Consider the following 22,291-nt stretch of genomic DNA (forward strand, 5'->3'; position numbering starts at 1 on the left):
ACAGATGAATGTGGCTACCAAAAGAACTAATCTGAGTTCACACGAGTGATGGGATATATGGTTGAATACATTGAAACTTGAAGGTAAAAAGAGTCTTTCCTCACAAGCCGAATTCTTCTGGTTTTTATAGCCTTTCAACTCAAGAAAATGGTGTAAGAAACTCTTTTAAGCAATGGCCCATGTAATAATCCATTAATAGATTATGCCAAAGAACGTTCTTCATTGCTCTGTTTGTATTTATCAAAGTGCCTTTCAATTCCATTCTAAAAGAAAAAGTAGGTTCACTTTTGAAAATGGCAATCGAATACTTACGGCTGCCATTTTTACTATTGGGTGCTCACTAGCTGAGGCAATTATACCCTTTTCTCTTTTTCATAAATCATTTCCTTTTATTTTATTTTATTTGTTCCTTTGGTGCTGAGTATAAGCCATAGATCTTATTTGTTGCTAGAAGTTTATTTGCTGTCAAAGTATTTGCAGTCAAAATAAGCCATATATTCAGTTAGCTCAATTGATAAAAATTTTTATAATCAAATAAGAAATTTAGGGTTCGAAATCTTTGACTACATGAAAAATAAATTAATATCTTAACTTAATGATTAAAGTAATCATAATAATGAACATCGCAGATTGAAAATTTACCTCATATATAAAAAAGTATATGTCAATTCAAGGCCAAGCTAGGTTCTAGAAGACCATTTTTTTGACCTTATAATCTTTTGAGGTGGTAACTAATATAAGAGCATTCATAGTAGTGGAGCTAAATTTTTAGCAATTTAGCTCTACTAAAAGTTATTTTATCTATTTTACCTACACACATGCCGTAATAGTGGATCTATTTTAGCTTTCAACATAATAAAATAATATATTCATCACAATAAAATAATAATATTTCTACTACAATAAAATAATAATATTTCTACTACAATAAAATAATATATCACCACCACCACCACAGTACAAACATCCTCCACCACCCCCACACAGCACAAACATCCTCCACCACCACCACCGGCCACCAATCCACAGCAGGAAAGAAAAAAAAAAAAAAAAAAACACCAACCCAAATCGAACCCACAAATCCACAACCACCACTGGCCACCAGTCCACAGCAGGAAAAAAAAAAAAAAAAAAACCCAAATCTCCAATTTTTTTTTCCCTTAGCCACGACCACAACCATAGCCACCACCACCACCAACAGTCCATAGCAAAAAAAAAAAAAAACCACGACGAGCAAGCATCGATCATGTCGGCGAGCTGGGTCGGCAGAAGTGGTGGATCGACGGCTTCGGAGTTGAGAGAGTGAGAGATCGGAGTGACAGAGCGGCGGCTTGGCTGATCGGAGTTGAGAGAGTGAGAGATCGGAGTGAGAGTGAGAGGCCGGCCGGAGTGAGGGAGTGAGAGGCCGGCCGGAGTGCGAGAGTGAGAGACCGGAGTGAGGGAGTGAGACCGAAGAGGGACTGAGAGACCGGATTAAGGGAGAGTGATGTTCAGACTTCAGAGAGAGAGAGAGAGAGAGAGAGAGAGAGAGAGAGAATGTGAGAGAGAGGGAGAGGCATTATTTTAATCATTCGGGTGATTAAAATAATAATATTTTTTTTTTGCTCCTTATGAACAGTGCACATCTATTTTTAGATGTGCACTGTAGCAGTGGAGCTAAATTTTTTAGATTTAGCTCCATTGCTGCAACAAGGTTTTTGTGTTTGTGGAGCTAAATTTTAGCATTATAGCATTATAGCTACACTGCTGCAAATGCTCTAAGCAATCACTTTTACATAGAATGGTGCTAATTTAATTTATCCCAATAGATTGAAAAAAATGTGGATTCTAGTTAGCTCAACTAGTAAAATCTCTCATAATTGTACAAGAGATTTGTGGTTCAATTTTTACCTACACCAAAAACTTATTAGTGTCTTAGTCTGATCATCAAGATCGGACGCTATAAGTTGAAACTCTTTCTTAATAATAAAAAAAAAAAAAAAACTAATTGGAAAAAGAGATTAAATAACAAATTACATTATATAATTTTGACATATTTTCAATCTAATAATTTGAATTATATTTTTGTTCATTTCAATTATTTAATTTTAAAACGGTTTCAAATTAGTTACCTTGTATAATAGTAATACATCTAATCTTGTTGTTAATTTTAGTATTTTTTTTTTCACTTTTCAAAACAATATCATTTTGATGAACTTAACGGTACGGATTGAATGGAAATAGACATTCTACAACCTACCTTGCAAATTAATCAAGATAGGAGTTAGGAAGTAATTTATATAATTAAAAAAGAAATTATTGAATTAAGTAATGCCATTATACCTAAAGATTGGTAAATCATCACAATGGTGGATAATCTCAAGTTTGACTAATTAGCAACACCGACAGACAGGTTGAAATTAACTTTGAGTGTGTGTGTACTGTCAATTAGATAATTACTGTGGGACATGACGGTGCCATGTACTTGTGTAGCAACTCAATAATTGTGAGGTTTTCTATTTTTCTCATTTTATTAGGCTGAATCTGATGTGTCTAGATTTTGGTGGCTCGAGGGATTTGAATAAATCCACATTCCACTGCATTAGCTCTATTATATTTAGATAAAAAAAAATGGTAGATTAAAAAAAAAAAAAGAGTGACCGGGTATTAATTATTATATTTGTTTTGTTAGAAAGGGGAAAAAAAAAATTGTTTGTTTTCTTGTGGGTTTGGTAGACTATTTGGAATTGGACATTTTTCGTGAAGGTAGTCGGTGGGGTTGGCCTCCCTATTTGACTTTAATGCTAAGTTCCTAACAGCCATGATCATTATGTTTGTTAAGTATTGTTGATTTGAAGGTCAGAAGTCTACTTATTATAAGGATTACTTGGTATTATGATAATCTATTCTTATTATCAAGTTAAGATATCAATTAATTTTTAGTTTAAACGAAGTTTAAATTTCAAATTTTTTATTTGATTACAAGAGACTTTAACAATTAAACTATTTAGAGCCTGTAAATTCATTTTTTTTTAACTTATATATTTTTAAATGTATAATTTTTTTTTTTTTTTGAAGAGTTCATTTTTAAATGATTGAGAAAATTAAACCACCAAATAGGCATTTAGTCTTAGACTTTCTTATTATATGCAGTTTGCTATGACATAAACATTGACTTGTCCCTGAGTCAATGAATTCAAGCATTTGTGCCTTCCATTGGTTCTTGTATTAGAAAGGGGAGCTACATTGAGACTTCTAAATATAGCCTACTGGCTCTTGTTTATTTATGTCTTATTTTTATGTTTCCCCTACCCAATTTCGAGAAAAAATATTGTTGGATATTTATTACACAATATAATAGTGGCTGTGGATGCGTGTTACCGACATAGGGTCGTGACCTATAATGGTTGAGGTTTTGATATGACTTATGAGATAGGTAATGAGTTTGAAGTTTGATCTTTTATAGTCTTTTATTAGGGACAACGACTCTGCCTATACCTATATATTATATGATAGAGCACCTGTTGCCTCTCATTCCCCGTCTAAGCTTTTCAACCATTAATAAAGTGTGTTTGTAAAAACATAGTTTTGTTATAGCTTTTTATAATTATACAAAAAATAGAAAGTTATTAATTTGTCTTGGTGTGGTGTAACAAAAGTTTATCTTTGAAAATTTGTTTTCACTATTTGCCATTGATTTTTTTTTGGTTGAAATTATGTTAAAAAAAAAAAAAAACTTTCATTAGAAATAATACCCACATTTTTTCTTTCTTTAAGAATTCCACCTAACAGATGAATCTTCAATCCATACGTACTCATCATCAAAATATTAAACCAAAAGAAACTATTATTATTATTAGTATTATTAAATGGGAAAAAGAAGCTAGTTTATCAACTATCTTATTCCTATTCCTTATCAATCCATATCAGTTTATTTGTAATCCTTTTCCATGGAAGCTGAATTTGAGGAATTGTCTTATTTATTCAAGTACTTTCTAGGACCTAATTTTCTTCCATGACTTGTTGCTTTCGTAAATTACCTATTTGACACGCCATTGACTAGGGCGCATATTCCTCCAAAAATCCACAGTAGCTATTATTTTATAACATGCGCGAGTTGGGTTAAAATAAATCAATAGTCATTGGTGTGAAAATGACATTTACAATTTGATACTTTTACTTACAAAAATGGTGGTAGTTACGTGTGTGCGATCCCTATTCCCTAAGGTCAAAAAAAGTGTTCCCACAACAAACAAATCTGGGCACCTGTTTAGGTGTGTTTTCAAAAACACTACTGCCTGAAACGTTTATGAGAGAGGAAGAAGCAAAAAAACTTGTTAGCATCCGCACCTGGCATTGTAAATGCCATATGTAAGAGCATTCATATTCGTGAATGCTATTCTATTCTATTCTATTTTACCATTCCAAAAAGTCACTTTTATCAATTATACAATACTCCCAACATCCCAACTTTTATTTTCCTATTCTACTCATTAAAATAATATTTTTACACAATAAAATAATATATCTCACAATTACCATCATTTACAATACAAAACCACCATCACCACAAGCCCACCATTGAACTACACACACCTGACACCACCAGCAGCAGCAGCAACCCATAATCTACCGTCAACACCACCAAAAAATAATAAAACCCAGACCATCAACACTAGCCTCTCCAACCATCAACACCACAAGAAAAAAAAAAAAAAAGCAACCCACAGTCAACCCCATTAAAAAAAAATCACTATCGGAGCTCTGATTCAAACCTTTGTCAAACCCATTCAAACCCATCGGAGCCACCACCAGCAAACCCATTCAAAAAAAATGTTTGAGCCCAGTAAGACCCATTCATTGGAGCCATCACTAGCAAATCCAGCCTGCTGATCCACGCCGAACCCAAACCCACAACCACATTGATCCATGTTGCTGCCATCAACCAGAGAGAGAGAACGCAAGCCACATCACCGCCGTCAACCAGGCCGATCTGCAATGGGAGTGGTGGCTCGTCGTGGTGTGGCGGCTATGGGTTTGGGTTTGAAAAGAGAAGGAAGAGAGCAGAGCTACAGGGAAATAATGCGAGAGAGAGAGAGAGAGAGAGAGAGAACTAATTTGGAATAGTTTAATAAAAGTTAGAAGAGAGAGGGAATTAAATAATAATATTTACGTTTAGAATTGTGCTGTAGCACAATTCCAAAATTTTTTGTAATACTTGGTATATAGCATTCTGGATGTTGGAGGTTTTTGAGGGAAAAATGCTAAATACCCTTTACATATGGCATTTACAATGCTAGGTGTGGATGCTCTAAAGGGTATTTAGCATTTTTCCCTTAAAAACCTTCAACATCTAGAATGCTATATATCAAATATTGCAAAATTTTTTGGAATTGTGCCATGTAGAATTGCACTCCAGCACAATTCTAAACATAAATATTATTATTTAATTTCCTCTCTCTCCTACTTTTTATTAAACTATTCCGAATTAGTTCTCTCTCTCTCTTGTTATTACTCTGTAGCTTTGCTTTCTTCCTTTTCTCTTCAGACCCAAAACCTATAGCCACCACAACATGGCAAGCCACCACTTTCGTTGCAGATTGGCCTGGTTAACGGCGGCAATGTGACTTGTGTTCTCTCTTTCTTGTTGACGACGACAATCGGTGCGATTATGGGTTTGGGTTCGACATGGATCAACAGGCTGGATTTGCTGGTGATGGCTTCGATGAATGGGTTTGTTGGGTTTTGAATGGGTTTTGTTGGGTTTAAACATATTTTTTGAATGTGTTTGCTGGTGATGGCTCCGATGGATTTGACAAAGGTTTGAATCGGAGCTCTAATGACTCCATGAGTGATTTTTTTTTAATAGGTTTGACTGTGGGTTGCTGTTTTTTTTTTTTTTTGGGTGTTGACAATAGATTATGGGTTGCTAGTGGTGGTGGTGTCAAGTGTGTGTAGTGTAGTGGTGGGCTTGTGGTGATGGTGGTTTTGTATTGTAAATGATGGTGATTGTGGGATATATTATTTTATTGTATAGAAATATTATTTTAATAAGTAAAATAGGAAAATAAAAGTTGGGATGTTGGACGTATTGTAAAATAGTATTGTATAATTAATAAAGTGGCATTTTGAGATGATGAAATGGGATAGAGTAGCATTCACGGATGTGAATGCTATTGAGAGGGGAAAAGTGCTTTATTGCACCAAAGTTTCATAAATGATAAAAACTACAAAAATGTATCTGACCTGAATAAAAATTTCATCTATAAACTTTGTTAAACTTGGCAACTGAGCTAATATATTACACTTGGGCACCCTCATTTATATCCAGGATGGTGATAAAAGGGAAAAAATGAAAAATTCCCTTGGCGTCAGCGGCGCTTGTACAAACAAGGTTTTAGCTCAGGCCATTCAATTTCCTTCATCTCTGATTTTTGCTTATCCTACAACAAAATAAGATAAATAAAACACTGCTCCTTGTTTGTATGTATGTTATTCAAGCCACAAAAGGCCATGTATGTACCTTTTTCTTGAAGTATAACAAAACAAACATCTTATTTGAGTAGTCCTGCAAATATACTTATCTGTTAGGACAAAGAATTGGTTTTTATCAGTCAGAAAAACATATGGGAGGAGAACATGAATAGACCTTTAACACAGAGGAATAGCCTAGGTCACAGACAGCTTTTGAGAACTTTTTTGGGTCTGCTCCTCCAGTATTTGGATCAAACCTGCTTTTTACTTCAGCTATCAAAAGCCAACCACTGTAAAGAGCCAGCACAAGTGAGATAACTAACTGAAAAAACGAATTACCTAATGTGAAAGTGTTTGACAAAATGGGGTGCAAACCATGGCTTAAGGACTCTGTGTGCTTCCTTAAGGTAATTTTGGTAGTTAGTTCCCATAAGCGAAAGGCAGAAAACAGCAACATCAATGACTGAAGAATCGAGGGGTGTCTGCCAATTAGCACAAATATTTCATTCAAAAGTGAGGGACTCTTTAAAATTGTTTATAAACATTCTGAAAACCTTTCAGTTCTAAATAATCCTCTTGAATTGAACCCTACTTCAAATGAAAGCACATACCTTGGACATGTCACAAGCAATTACTGAGGGATCATTTGAGACAAGATCAAAGGAGAATACTTTATTCTTCACATTTTTAGCAAGGCGTCCATCCCCTGATACAATGTAACAAAAGAACATATTAGCAAGCACTAGATACTTTGATTACACTCTAAATGTTCAGTAAATTATCATAGCAACAGTTAGCATTAGAAAAAGAGTTCAATAACTCTCACCACAGCCAAAATCAGCTACAACCAAAGAAGGGTTGTGATTCTTTAGCCATTTCATGATTATATTAACCGGTTGTTCAGGCCAGTGAGACATTTGCTCCTGGTACCCTGTATGATACTGCCAGGTGAGTAAAACATAAGTTTAGATACATCTTCACAAGATAAAAGAATAAGTCATCCAAATGGTCTTTTACTCAGAATTTTTTTATGCTCAAGTATTTTGTGGAACAAACAAGACAATAAAAAGGTAATATACAGGCTTTGTGAGAGATTTACAGATAAAGGATTAGAATGCATGTGTGATATTCTATGACCTTAGCCCTACAAGGAAAGCGAATGGTCTTATACCAGCCATTGACCTCAAGACTTTGGGAACCCTTTCACCATTATAGGCAAGCAAATTATTACACACTTAACATTTTGTTCTGCATCCAGATAGAAACTAAATTTCGAAGACCGAATCCAGATTCAATTTCAATACTCATTATCTTAGAGTCATAGCTTCATCCAGATAGAATTTAAATTTCCAAGACCGAATATAGATTCAATTTGGATACTCATTATCTTAGAGTCATAGTTTCATCTAGATAGAATTTAAATTCCAAGACCAAATCCAGATTCAATTTCAATGCTCATTATCTTAGAAGTCATAGCTTCTTTATCCAGATAAATTCCAAGACCAAATCTAGATTCAGTTTTGATGCTCATTATCTTAGACTCATAGGTTACACATTTGAGCTACAGCCTACATCTCTAATTGTTTAAGTAGAAACCATAATCTCCAATATGTATAATGCATTCACAAACCATACCCAAATTATAAAAGAGCAGTGCCTAAAGTCCAAGGAACAATTGTATTGTATCATATGACATTGAGAAAAATGCACGTGATGCTTAAAAGGGTCTGCAAATCAATTACTTTCCAATCCATAACATGAATCATATAAGCACAAAGACTACACTTTTGGACACAATTTGCAAACCAATAGTCTTAATTCTTTGCAAACATATCACCCATCAAAATCAATAATTCATTGAATGAAAAAAAGATTTCGTTATTTGTTGGGTACAAAACTTACCATATCAAATAATGCAGGGTCATCTTTGAAATAGTCAAGTGCCTCTTTCCCACTGAGAAAAACACATACCACAAAATGAATATATATGAAAAAAAATCAAATGGGCTTTCAACAAAAATTGAAGTTAGTGAGTGTTAACACATACCCAAAAAAAATATACATGAAAAAATCAAATGGGCTTCAACAAAAATTGAAATTTGTGAGTACTAACAAAATAAAAAAATAAAAAATTACCAGCAAGTGTAAAGCTTTTCGTTTATCATCCTGAAATGCCCTCCTGATAATCTCGCTCTCATCTTCAAAATTCCAAAAAAAAAAAAAAAAAAAAACCAAAACAATTAAAACAAAAAACATAAAAATTTGAGAAGTACTTTCAATTGAAAAAAAAAGGAAAAGAGAAGAAAGATTCATACTTTGTCAAGAAAGGTGGAGGATTTTGTGGGGTGGGCAAGACCAGAAGAAGATTGGTTGGGGTCATGGGTTACTTTATTTTTTTGATGTGAAGGGTTGTTGTTGTTCTGAGATTTGCGAGGTTTGTTCCTCTTCCGCTTTTTGCTCTGCGTTCTCTCCTCCTCCATTGCTTCGCAAGCTCAGTGACAGAGATGGACCCACGATTTCAAGCTTGGAGGGGCTGAAATATAAGAAATTATATTAATTATTTGTCTTTTTTATCTTTGTTACTCACCCACGCCCCAAACACACCCTTACTTAGCCACTACCGACATTATGAATTTTTTCGAGCGTTCTAAACTCACACTACCATACCTGATAATATCAAAAACACATTAAAACCATCCATATTTCAAAAGACAAAATTAACCAGCAAATGCAATACCCAAACTTGTTAAATCCTAAATGGACCTAATCCAAAAGCTGAGCAAACGACAATACAAAATCGATAAAACGAACTACTAAAACACTTTTCCTAACTATAGGACAGGGCCGGCCCTTCCCTTAGGCGAGTTAGGCAATTGCCTAAGGCCCCCAAGTGGAAGGGGGCCCCGAAATTTTAGAAAAGAACCAACCGGGTAGTAGAGGAAAAAAAAAAAAATATATATATATATATATTTAGTTTCAAATGAATTACAAAAATAATCTGGCACATCCTTTTAACCAAAAAAATACAAAAATTTTGGTAAATCCTATTAAACATTGGTTCTAAACAAAATCATTGACCAAAAATCAACCAGATAAACTACAAATCCGATCTAAGAGATTAACCACAAAACAATCACAAATCAAAACAAATAAATCCACTCAAAACCCTAAAAATTTTACCTTTCTCTCTAGTCTCTGCTCTCCGCCTCTCTCTAGTCTCCAGTCTCCACTGTTCAGTCTCCAGCTGAACCGCCTCAGCCTCTCTCTGATTCTCTGCTCTCCGCCTCTCTCAAGTCTCAACTGCTCACCTCACCGTATCAGGTTCTGAGGTTCAGGAATCAGGTATAAAATTATAAATATTTGGGCCATTTTATTTGTTAAGAACTTAAGATAACTTTGTTTGTTTGGGCCCTCCCTGGCTGGTTTTGTAACTTTGTTTATCACTTATCAGTTTATCATTATGGCTGCCTGGACCCTCCCTGGACTGGGCGTTAAGTTTGGGCCTTCAAGGTTTTTTTTTTTTTTTTTTTTTTTTTTTTTTTAAAAATTTTTGTTATTTTTATATTATTATTATTTTTTAAAGTCTGCATTTTTTTTTTAGTTATAGATAGGATTTGTTTACCTCTCAAAAAAAAAAAAAAAAAAGATAGGATTTTTTTTTTGTTTGTTTGTTTGTTTTTTTTTTTTTTTTTTTTTATTATTTTTTTTTTAGTGGTGGGCCTTATTAAAAAGTCTTGTGTCAGTGTTATGGCTGTGCTTAAATTTTTGTTATGCTTGTGCTTAATTTTTTTTTTTCAATTTATATAGGTTGAGATTGCTAAAAACTTGTTATTATTCAGTGAAACTACAACAATACTTTTTATATAAATCAAGTTCTATTTCTCATTTGCTCTACACTTGAAAGTTATTTTTTTTTTTTATTTTAGTCTTTATAAATATATTGTTTGATTAGAAATGTTTACTAGAAAATATATATTTGGATATGAAAAACTTAAAAAAAGAATAAAAATTAATTGAGTCTCAAAAAGGATCAATGGATAAATTTGTTATTAATAATAAACAAAATATAACACAAAATTTAGATGAAAATATCACAAATGAGCAAGAAATTCACCAAAATAATTTAGAAGAAGATGATGTTCAATTTTGCAATACAACAAATCTTGATAATGAACTTCAAAATAATTTAGAAGAAAATGAAAATAATTATGAAAAATATAATATAAAAATATTAAATAAACATTAATTTAATTAACATATAAGTATAAAAAAATGCTCAATTTTTAGTTCTCACCTTAGGACCCAAAATGTCTAGGGCCACCCCTATTTCCCTCTCATCCTCTCTCTGCCTCAACCCACGTCACACCGTGCTCCATGGCTGATCACCAAGCTCTCCTTCTAAACCTCCATGGCCGGAGCTTTTTAAGCTCATCACCTCTAATCATGCATCACTACTGAAACCCAGCCAAAATCAAATCATGACCACCACCACGGCCAAAACCCAGCCAAAATCAAATTGCAACAAAAACCCAGAAGCCTACCAAATCACAAATCAAATCACACCCACCGAAATCAAAACACAAAATCCACAAAACAACCAAAATCACAAAATGAAAACACTGAAAGTGAACCTACTATTAAAAAAACATATATTGGTTTTGTTATTATATTTTAGAAGAAAATTCATCTTATTGAACTAATTTTAAATCCAAATTAATCAAACAAATAAATAAATAAACAAAAATCACACACCATAATCTGGTGAAGTCTCCTGAGCCACAATTTCACCTAAATGGATCGTCTGAGTTGAGAAGAAGAGATTTTCATAGTTTTTGGCTCGACAGCACAATCTTCGATTTCCTTTCTTGACGTGGCTTTCGCTCGTTCCTCTCTTGTCAGCCTAGGCGACGTGTAAAGAGAAATAAAAGGAAGAAGAACAAAGCACCGCATAAAAAAGAAGAAAAGAAAAATAGTGAGAGAAGAAAGACGAACTGAGATCAAGTGCATTGTCGCAGGTATTTTTTTATATATTTTTTACTCTTTTTTTAAAAAAACTTTTTAACTCTTAATGGTTGAGATTGAAAGTTGTTTTTTCAACTTTTAATCTTAGCCATTAATTATAATTGCATCAGGGTGTTGCACCTGAATCTGAAAAAGATAAAAAAATCTACAAATATATATACACATACACATACACATACACAAGCATGCATAAACACATACACATACACATAAACATACATAAATATAAGCACGCATAAACACATACACATACACATACATAAGCACACATACACACACATACATAAACATACACATACACATATATATACACATACAAATACACATAAACATATACACACATACACATAAATATACATATACATAAACATAAACACACATACACAAAAACACGTATAAACTCAAAGCACCGCATAAAAAAGAAGAAAAGAAAAATAGTGAGAGAACAAAGACGAACTGAGATTAGGTGCACTGTCACAGGTATTTTTTTATACATTTTTTACTTTTTTTTAAAAAAAACTTTTTAACTCTTCTTTAATATATTTTATTTAATGGTTGAGATTGAAAGTTGTTTTTTCAACTTTTAATCTTAGCCATTAATTATAATTGCATCAGGGTATTGCAGCTGAATCTGAAAAAGATAAAAAAATCTACAAATACATATACACATACACATACATATACATAAGTACGCATAAACACATACACATACACATAAACATACATAAATATAAGTACGCATAAACACATACACATACACATACATAAGCACACATACACACACATACATAAACATACACATACACATATATATACACATACAAATACACATAAACATATATACACATACACATAAATATACATATACATAAACATAAACACACATACACAAAAACACGTATAAACTCAAATAAACGTAAACATACACACATATAAACTTATATATAAATATAAACACACATAAAGGCTCAATTTAGCACACTAAAATAACTAACGAAATTGTTTGAGGATTGGTGTTAATTTGCAATTTTTTCTAGTCTATATGAAGGTTTTATTTTTTTCAGTCTGTATGTGTGTTTATGTCTATGTATGTTTATGTTTATGTGTGTGTGCTTATGTGTATGTGTGTTTATATTTGTTTGTTTTTGTTTATGTTTGTTTATGCGTGTTTATGTGTATGTGTGTTTATGTTTGTTTGTTTTTGTGTATGTTTGTTTGTGTTTGTGTTTGTGTTCATATATGTTTATGTAAATATGTGTTTATGTTTATATTTATGTTTATAAATATAAATATATATAAACATAAACACATACATAAACATACACACATACATACACACTCATACACATACACATACATAAACATACACACATATATAAACATACATAAATATAAATGAATATAAACATAAACACACATACACATAAACATAAACATAAACATACACATAAACATACACATACACATACACACTCATACACATACATATACATAAATACACATACACATACACATATATTTCTAATTCTCGCCTTAGGCCCCCAAAATGTCTAGGGCCGCCCCTGCTATAGGATTTTGTTTTCCTGAATCATTACCCTCTGTTTGTGCATGTTGCTAATCCTATTGTTGCAGTCAAACAAATAAACATTATTTTTTACAGCCCCTACTCTCTCTGCATATAATATAACTTTACTCACACACAGCAAATATAATTTTCAGTCTCTGAAAGACAGACTCACAAACACAAACACAATCACAGATCAGTTATTCATATATTCAACTCACAATCATCCTCAACCAAAAAAAAAAAAAAAACACCCACCCACCACAATAACATATGCGCACAAACTATATGGTGTGGAGAAAGAGCATCAGAGAATATATGTATAATATCAGTATTAGGTTTTAAAAGAGATAATAATAAATACTTGAAATTTCAGGTTGGAAAGGCCGGCGGCGTGGTCGGTGGCTCAGTGGCCGGTGGTTGTGGTGGTGGTTGATGCTTGATTATCCGTCCCTGCTCAGTGAGGGGCTGGCCTAGGGCTCATTTCTAATAGAAAACGAGAAAGGGGTGTCGTGTGTGTGTGTGTGTGTGTGTTTTTATTCAAATATACAATACAACAAATTTAGTTTTATTATGACCAACATACAATTTTTTTAGAGAGATAGTTTGAAATTTATATAAACATAAACACACATACACATAAATATAAACATAAACATACACATACACATACACATACACATACACATACACACTCATACACATACACATACATATACATAAATACACATACACATACACATATATTTCTAATTCTCGCCTTAGGCCCCCAAAATGTCTAGGGCCGCCCCTGCTATAGGATTTTGTTTTCCTGAATCATTACCCTCTGTTTGTGCATGTACAGCAAATATAATTTTCAGTCTCTGAAGACAGACTCACAAACACAAACACAATCACAGATCAGTTATTCATATATTCAACTCACAATCATCCTCAACCAAAAAAAAAAAAAAAACACCCACCCACCACAATAACATATGCGCACAAACTATATGGTGTGGAGAAAGAGCATCAGAGAATATATGTATAATATCAGTATTAGGTTTTAAAAGAGATAATAATAAATACTTGAAATTTCAGGTTGGAGAGGCCGGCGGCGTGGTCGGTGGCTCAGTGGCCGGTGGTTGTGGTGGTGGTTGATGCTTGATTGTCCGTCCCTACTCAGTGAGGGGCTGGCCTAGGGCTCCTTTCTAATAGAAAACGAGAAAGGGGTGTCGTGTGTGTGTGTGTGTGTGTGTTTTTATTCAAATATACAATACAACAAATTTAGTTTTATTATGACCAACATACAATTTTTTTAGAGAGATAGTTTGAAATTTATATAAACATAAACACACATACACATAAACATAAACATAAACATACACATAAACATACACATACACATACACATACACATACACACTCATACACATACATATACATAAATACACATACACATACACATATATTTCTAATTCTCGCCTTAGGCCCCCAAAATGTCTAGGGCCGCCCTTGCTATAGGATTTTGTTTTCCTGAATCATTACCCTCTGTTTGTGCATGTTGCTAATCCTATTGTTGCAGTCAAACAAATAAACATTATTTTTTACAGCCCCTACTCTCTCTGCATATAATATAACTTTACTCACACACAGCAAATATAATTTTCAGTCTCTGAAAGACAGACTCACAAACACAAACACAATCACAGATCAGTTATTCATATATTCAACTCACAATCATCCTCAACCAAAAAAAAAAAAAAAACACCCACCCACCACAATAACATATGCGCACAAACTATATGGTGTGGAGAAAGAGCATCAGAGAATATATGTATAATATCAGTATTAGGTTTTAAAAGAGATAATAATAAATACTTGAAATTTCAGGTTGGAGAGGCCGGCGGCGTGGTCGGTGGCTCAGTGGCCGGTGGTTGTGGTGGTGGTTGATGCTTGATTGTCCGTCCCTGCTCAGTGAGGGGCTGGCCTAGGGCTCCTTTCTAATAGAAAACGAGAAAGGGGTGTCGTGTGTGTGTGTGTGTGTTTTTATTCAAATATACAATACAACAAATTTAGTTTTATTATGACCAACATACAATTTTTTTAGAGAGATAGTTTGAAATTTATATTTTCAGCTTTTATTGTCCTAATTCTTTTTATCAATTTTAGTTATTAGCGTAAGTTTTTGAATGAGAATTACGATAGAAATTGTAATCTTTATTACTAAGAATAAAATATGTTGTAATGTAATAACTAAACCTATTTATTAATTTGGTTGTGAGTTATAACATTAGAATGGAACTTAACATTTATTTTAGGAAATATTTTACTTATACAATTATATTTCTTTAAAAATTGTTATTTTTAAATTTAAGAGAGATATGTGTTATTTTTATGATTTTTTATTTTCATAATTGTTAGATGTATATGAAAAGTTTGTTTATTTGGAAATATATTAAGTTTTGACATTATTACACTTACTAAGGAATAACTAATACAATATTTTAAAGAGGAATAACATTTTGAAGAATAGCTATTCATAAGGAATGATTATTTCTTATAATAAAAATATAACCAAGCTAAAGAATAACTAAACCATAAGAATAATTATTACATTACAGCATCTATTACATTCTACCAAACATGGCCTTAAGGTTTCTCAAAAAAAAAAAAAAAAAAAAATTTAATTATTAAGGGTTCGCTTAGATACCGCTTACACCCTGTTTGTTTCAGCATTAACATTTTCTAGAAAATGATTCATTTTTCAGAGAGTATTTTCTGGAAAATTATCTTATTTTCCTGTGTTTGGTAACAATCTTGAAAATGAGTTTGAGAATGTTTTCTAGTGTTTGGTATTCACAGTTTTTATAACATTTCTTGTATAATTTAAAATATGTATAATATGTGTATTGTGTAAACCCACCTAATGTAATCAATATAAATAAATGTTAATAATAAAAACCAAGAATGAATTTGATTTTCAAACTAAAATTTTTACAACAGATACAATCAAAATTAGCTATCCAATTTTCATATCTTAAATACTCATCTTGCTTATGTATATAAACAGTAACGTTCATAATATATATAAAAACCATACTTCTCATAATTCAAAATAACCATTATAACCTTAAGTTTCATTTTAAATAGTTCAAAATGCCACATAGGCCAAATAGTTTTACTGGCAAACTATTTCAATACAAATAGTTTGATATATATACCAAAAATTGTTATATATAGAATCGTTGACCGATTTGTGAGGAGAAAAAAAAATACAAAACTTATTGAAGAACGGTGTTGAAGGGCCAGAGAATTTATGATTCCAGCCCACTTTATATTAGGGCCCAAGGCCCGCGGGGAGGAGAGACGTTGCCGAGAATGCGCAACGAAAGTCTAAATGGCCTAGAGTTGCCGCCGAGGAAGATCCTGTCCTCGGCATCCCAAAACTTAGAAGGAAAGAATGGCACGCCATCAAAGGCAGCCCCCAGAGTGCTTCCAGAAGAAAGGGCGAGCACAGTGTAGGAGAGGTTCAAGGAAAAGCTGTCACCTCCGCATTGAATGCGCTAACAAACTTCCTGGTCGTATTAATGGGGAAGGGACCCCTGAATAATGTGGCGACAAAGAACAAGGGAAAGACTGTCATTACTGCAATGAAGTACTCTGCGTCTGACAGGGCCATGCTCTTCAGCTTTTACAACCACCCCCAACCACTTTGGGTATAGGCTGACAAGACAAGTATCAGCCCTAAAAAGCTAAATCTACATATGGATGTTTGAAAGAGGGGAAAAGCTAGTATAAAAGGAGGAGGAAGCAGCCAGAAAAGGAGGGGGCATGATGTATCGTCTCTAGGACCATTGAAACCTAGCAGAAAAGGAACAATAAGAACATTAAGCTTCTCGGACGAGGTCCAAGGTCTGGAGTCACCCAGGCCGGGCTGAGGAGAAAGTCTTCTTGGATACGCTTAGTTCACCTCTGTGCGATTATCATGAACACCATGACTAACGACTGTCAGTTCATCAAGGCCTAGCCTTTTAGCCCACGCTCTACAAATTTATTGTTTGAGCCTTTAACGTTCGAACCCAATACTGCTTGGGGATCGTTATAAATTGAGTCCTTACAATTGGCGCTGTCTGTGGGGAGGCTTGTGCGGTGGCGCAGGTGGCGGTTAGTCATGGAAGGATCAAGCCCCTGCCAATAAGGGCCCCTCGAAAGAAATAATTTTGGTAGTGGCGCAAGCTATGCGAAAGCCACTTCATCATTTCCAGCAACACGTGGTTGTTGCCGTAACTCAGCTCCCACTCAGGGCTACACTTCGAAGTGTCAGTGGCACGGGCAGTTCTAGGGGCTTCTGACATCAAGTCTATGCCCCATACATTCGCCAAGGGGCTAATCCTCGTAGGTCCAGTAGCCCGATTCACCGAATTTCTACAAATGTTGGACAGAACTAAGGTCTTGCATGGTCCTCGGACCCAAACTTATGGGGAAACCAGCTACTTCAAGAAAATATAAGTGCTAGACAGAACCAAAGTCTTGCATGGTCCTCGGATTCAAACCTATGGAGAAACTAGTCACTAGAAAATATAAGTGTTGGATAGAACTAAGGTCTTGCATGGTCTTCGGACTCAAACTTATGGGGAAACTAACTATTTCAAGAAAATATAAGTGCTAGACAGAACCAAGGTCTTGCATGGTCCTCGAACTCAAACCTATAGGAAAACTAGTCACTAGAAAATATAAGTGTTGGACAGAACCAAGGTCTTGCATGGTCCTCGGACTCAAACCTATGGGGAAACCAGTTACTTCAAGAAAATATAAGTGCTAGATAGAACCAAGGTCTTGCATGGTCCTCGGACTCAAACCTATGGGGAAACTAGTCACTAGAAAATATAAGTGTTGGACAGAACCAGGGTCTTGCATGGTTCTCGGACTCAAACTTATGGGGAAACCAGCTACTTCAAGAAAATATAAGTGCTAGACAGAACCAAGGTCTTGCATGGTCCTTGGACTTAAACCTATGGGGAAACTAGTCACTAGAAAATATAAGTGTTGGACAGAACCAAGGTCTTGCATAGTCCTCAGACTTAAACCTACGGGTAACTAACTACATCGAGAAAGGCTTAAGTCCTAGACAGAATGGAAATCCCACGTAGTCCTCGGACCCCCAGCTCTAAAGAAACTAACACAACCAAGTGTTAGACCCAGTACAGTCATGCCTTGGTCCTTGGACCGGATGCCCAAAACAAGTTAAGGCCATGAATATCACCTGAAACGTGGCAAAGCACCCTAGTGCCCGGTGACCCCCTCGGACAGTTCATTTTAGATCACCCCATGTGCAATACAGAACATTCAGCTGTTATCCCGGTTAGTCTCATATGGTTAACCTACTTGAAGTCGGCATTATTGTGCCCGTTAGTTTTGATAAGTTCAAAGTGATAATTCTTTGCTAACAAGAGCATCGGCCTTAAGTACTGTTCGAAAGAAAAGGACACCAGTACATCCATTCACAAAATAATTATTGCAGACAAGAAAGAACATGTAAAATAGGATAAAGTCATCTTTTATTAGACAAAGAAGTAATACAACATACAAAAAAGGGGCTTAAACAAGCCTATACTAGAAGCTAACTACAAAAAAAAAAAAAAAAAAAAGAAAAAAAAGAAAAAAAGAAAAAAAAAAAAGGAATACACAGGAATGGTAAATCCTTCAATTTTGCTCTAGCAGCGACTAAGCAAGTCTGGATGGCACCAGTGATGGAAGAGAAGAAGAAGCGCAGACATCTGGGCGGCACCAGTGATGGAAGAGAGGAAGAAGCGGAAATGCCAAATCCCCATACCAGCTCTAACAGCAATCGAGCGAGAACGGATTGTATCGGCGATGGGAAATCTCAGTGCTGTCGCACCAAAAATCTGATGCGACCTCCACCTACTTCGGATTTTGGCTGAAGGAAGAAGAGACTCTTTTCTTGCCTTGTCGAGGGGAAGAAATGTCTTGAGTCTATGTCTCTCTTGCCCAGACCAGGCCATCTTGAGTCTCGAAGATACCCAAGGCTTCTGAAGAGGGTGTGGTTCCTTCACCCTCATCCTGGCCTTGGCCATGTCACCCCTGAGGGCTCAGTCACACTGGCAACGGGGACTTTGGGGCACAACTGGAGGGTTAGGGATTTGAAAAGCTTAAAGGGTCTGCAAATAAAGGAAATGACCTCCCACTGTGCTTCTTATATAGGGGGCAAGCCTAGCGGCATTTAAGCTGTACAAATCTCCAAGAAAAACTACAAATGAGATAAGTCTTGCTCAATTCCCAAAACAGTTTTCAGCCGTTGGATTTGTGTTGCCTTGTAAGGAGACCTTATTAAAGGCGCGCCTCGTGTACCAAAACGGCTGGAATGCGGCGTGGGTAAACTAAAAGAATGTCTCACAATCAGGAGCGTGTCTCAGGCCAACGAAGAGGCCCTGACAGTGATGAAATACAAGACTTGGCAAACCATGACATAGGCTCGACGTTACCAAAACCCTCCTTTCCGTCTGAGGAGCCGAATAGTAGGATTTTGAGGGGCTATTGTGGGGCCAGAGAATTTGTAATTCCAGCCCACTTTACATTAGGGGCCAAGGCCCGCGTCGAGGAGAGACGTTGCTGAAGATGTGCAACGAAAGTCCAAATGGCCTAGAGTTGCAGCCGAGGACGATCTTGTCCTCGGCATCCCAAAACTTAGAAGTAAAGAATGGCACGCCATCAAAGGCAGAAGAAAGGGCGAGCACAGTGTAGGAGAGGTTCAAGGAAAAACTGTAACCTCTGCATTGAACGCGCTAACAAACGTCCTGGTCGCATTAATGGGGAAAGGACCCCTGAATAATGTGGCAACAAAGAACAAGGGAAAGACTACTATTACTGCAATTAAGTACTCTGCGCCTGACAGGGCCATGTTCTTCAGCTTTTATAACCACCCCCAACTACTTTGGGTAAGGGCTGACAAGATAAGTATCAACCCTAAAAAACTGAACCTACACGTGGACGTTTGAGAGAGGGGAAAAACTAGTATAAAAGGAGGAGGAAGCAGCTAGAAAAGGAGGGGGCATGATGTATTGTCTCTAGGGCCATTGAAACCTAGCAGAAAAGGAACAATAAGAACATTAAGCTCCTCGGATGAGGTCCAAGGTCTAGAGCCACCCAGGCCGGGCCAAGGAGAAAGTCTTCTTGGATACGCTCAGTTCACCTCTGTGCGATTATCATGAATACCATAACTAACGACTGTTAGTTCATCAAGGCCTAGCCTTTTAGCCCACGCTTTACAAATTTATTGTTTGGGCCTTTAACGTTCGAACCCAGTACTCCTTAGGGATTGTTACAAATTGAGTCCTTACAGGTGTTATAGAGGAAAGAACAAATATGGAGAAAAAAGAGAAGAAAGGCAAATAGAGAGAGAAGTCTATAGGAAGAGAAGATGCCAGAGGGGGTGATAGTGAGGGTGTAAGAAGAGAGAAAAAACAAAGGGAGGAGAAGAAGTGAGAGAGTTCCTTGTGAGAAAGGTTGAATGAGTGAAAGAAAATATTTTTTTCTAGGTCAGAAGAAGATAATATTTATAAGAGTTATGCACTGTGTAAAAGAAAGATTATTTTCCATTTTTTTTTTTTTTGAAAAACAACCTATAGAAAATGAGCCTTATTTTTATAAGAGTTTTCCATTGACCAAATTTTTTTTATTTTTTTATTTTATACTACTAAACATTGGAAAATGTGGAAAACTATCTTTATAGAAGGTTTTGTAGCGAAACAAACAGAGCGTTATTTTACTAAAAACTGAAAACACTATAGTAAAATAATTTTTAAATGTGTGAATAGTGTCATAAGATTCCTTTTTAATATAAAAGTTGCTGAAAAAAGAGGTTTATGGGTCCCGTGCATTGATAGTATCGTGTCCCATGTGAAACACGGGTCTCAATAAAAAAGAAAAAAAAAGGAAAGTGCAAATGCAACATGGAGAAACGCAATCCAAACGCATATTAAGTGTTCGTTTGGCAAAGATTATTTTTGCTAAATTTTTTACTATTTAGCTTATTTTTGCTAAATTTTTTACTATTTAGCTTATTTTTGCTACTATTCATGGGTCTTATTATACTTTTTGGTACTATTCATGGGTTCCACTATACTATTTCAGCTAACTTTTACCTTTATTTACAGTACTTTCAACAAAAAATTTCCAGTTTCAGCAAAATAAGTGGATCCCAAATAGATCCTAAATGAATTCTTTTGATTCTTTCATGATTCCATCATGTTCCGTTATTTTTATGACTAAGAAGAAATAAGATGACTTGTTTTTAATGATGTGTCATTTGATTATTTGCCACTCAAACTAATGAGTACTCCATTAAACTTACATGAATTCACTTTAAACGAGTTCTTTTTTCTCAAGTAAAATCCATACCTAAATTACCTGATATTAGGAGTGTCCATGAGTCAAATTGAGTTGGGTTTGTGCTTAACTTGTACTTGATCCGATCACATTAAGTGGAGGAGAATGAAACCTGCTATCAACCATTAAGGAACGACAATTCGGACGAATCAAGTTTTTCACGGGTGGCAGTCAAATTCGAACACCAGCTAATGATGAGAAGAGGCAGATAAGTTAAGATCTTGAGGATATCTCACTAAATCAACAAAGATCAGGCAAAGAACTTGTCAGATCTAGTAGATCTCCAACGGATTTGGTGATTTCGTTGGTTGGATTAGGCTTGTCAAATTTTGAAGGAGGAAACTCGTAGTTGATCGTCGCGATCATTGGATTGGTTGATTTTTGGTTTGGGTTTGATTGGATTTGTCACGTGGGTTGGTTTGCCTGGGTCTGTGGACAGCCCTAATTGGTACACATCCACCAATTTCGATTGAACCCTAAAACCCCACTACATGTGAATTAGTTTAGGCTCAATTATTAAGCAAGCAAAGCTCAATCATAATAATACCCTCTTCAATAAATTTGTGATTATGAAGATTGATAAAACTATATATAATATTATATGTTCATATATATTGATGTTTAAAATATACTTATATAGACTTCAGAGATAAGATTGTGTAAATTTGTAAAATATGTTCGTAACCTATCAAATTGTTATTTGTGATATATTAATATAAATAGTTCACTTTGTAGTATATATAATTTTTAGCAATACAAGGTTGGTAAATCTAATTTTTATAAATTCATCTACTAATTATTATTATTGTTTTTTATAATTAACTCAAACAATATACTTTCAAGTATAATCTAGTTAGCAATTAT

The 22,291-nt window shown here is 34.8% G+C and overlaps 1 protein-coding gene across 2 annotated transcripts; it reads right to left on the bottom strand.

Moving 5' to 3' along the window:
• Window positions 1–6,160: 6,160 nt before the first annotated feature.
• LOC115976573 (ribosomal RNA-processing protein 8) lies at window positions 6,161–9,884 on the bottom strand. Of its 2 annotated transcripts, none has more exons than XM_031097924.1 (10): window positions 9,634–9,884; window positions 8,769–8,986; window positions 8,590–8,651; window positions 8,356–8,407; window positions 7,280–7,394; window positions 7,065–7,159; window positions 6,793–6,935; window positions 6,629–6,710; window positions 6,503–6,547; window positions 6,161–6,422 (listed from the first exon to the last, which is right to left on the bottom strand). In XM_031097924.1, exons 2-10 carry the CDS (start codon window positions 8,931–8,933, stop codon window positions 6,351–6,353), a joined length of 831 nt encoding a protein of 276 aa, XP_030953784.1. In that variant the 5' UTR covers window positions 8,934–8,986; window positions 9,634–9,884; the 3' UTR covers window positions 6,161–6,350. The 2 variants fall into 2 exon arrangements, with proteins under 2 accessions (XP_030953784.1, XP_030953785.1); XM_031097925.1 differs by having other exon boundaries at window positions 6,629–6,743; window positions 6,829–6,935; window positions 9,634–9,881.
• Window positions 9,885–22,291: the final 12,407 nt, after the last annotated feature.

The sequence above is a fragment of the Quercus lobata genome, chromosome 2 (genome assembly GCF_001633185.2).
Source record: "Quercus lobata isolate SW786 chromosome 2, ValleyOak3.0 Primary Assembly, whole genome shotgun sequence".
NCBI classification, from domain to species: Eukaryota; Viridiplantae; Streptophyta; class Magnoliopsida; order Fagales; family Fagaceae; genus Quercus; species Quercus lobata.

What these genes read in the sequence shown, in the direction of transcription:
- LOC115976573 (XM_031097924.1), bottom strand. Translation starts at nt 8,933, where the DNA reads ATGGAGGAGGAGAGAACGCAGAGCAAAAAGCGGAAGAGGAACAAACCT. An exon ending in CCTCCACCTTTCTTGACAAA is followed by an intron (nt 8,652 to 8,768) that starts GTATGAATCTTT and finishes GGAATTTTGAAG; the next exon opens with ATGAGAGCGAGATTATCAGG. An exon ending in TGTTATACTTCAAGAAAAAG is followed by an intron (nt 6,423 to 6,502) that starts GTACATACATGG and finishes ATTTTGTTGTAG; the next exon opens with GATAAGCAAAAATCAGAGAT.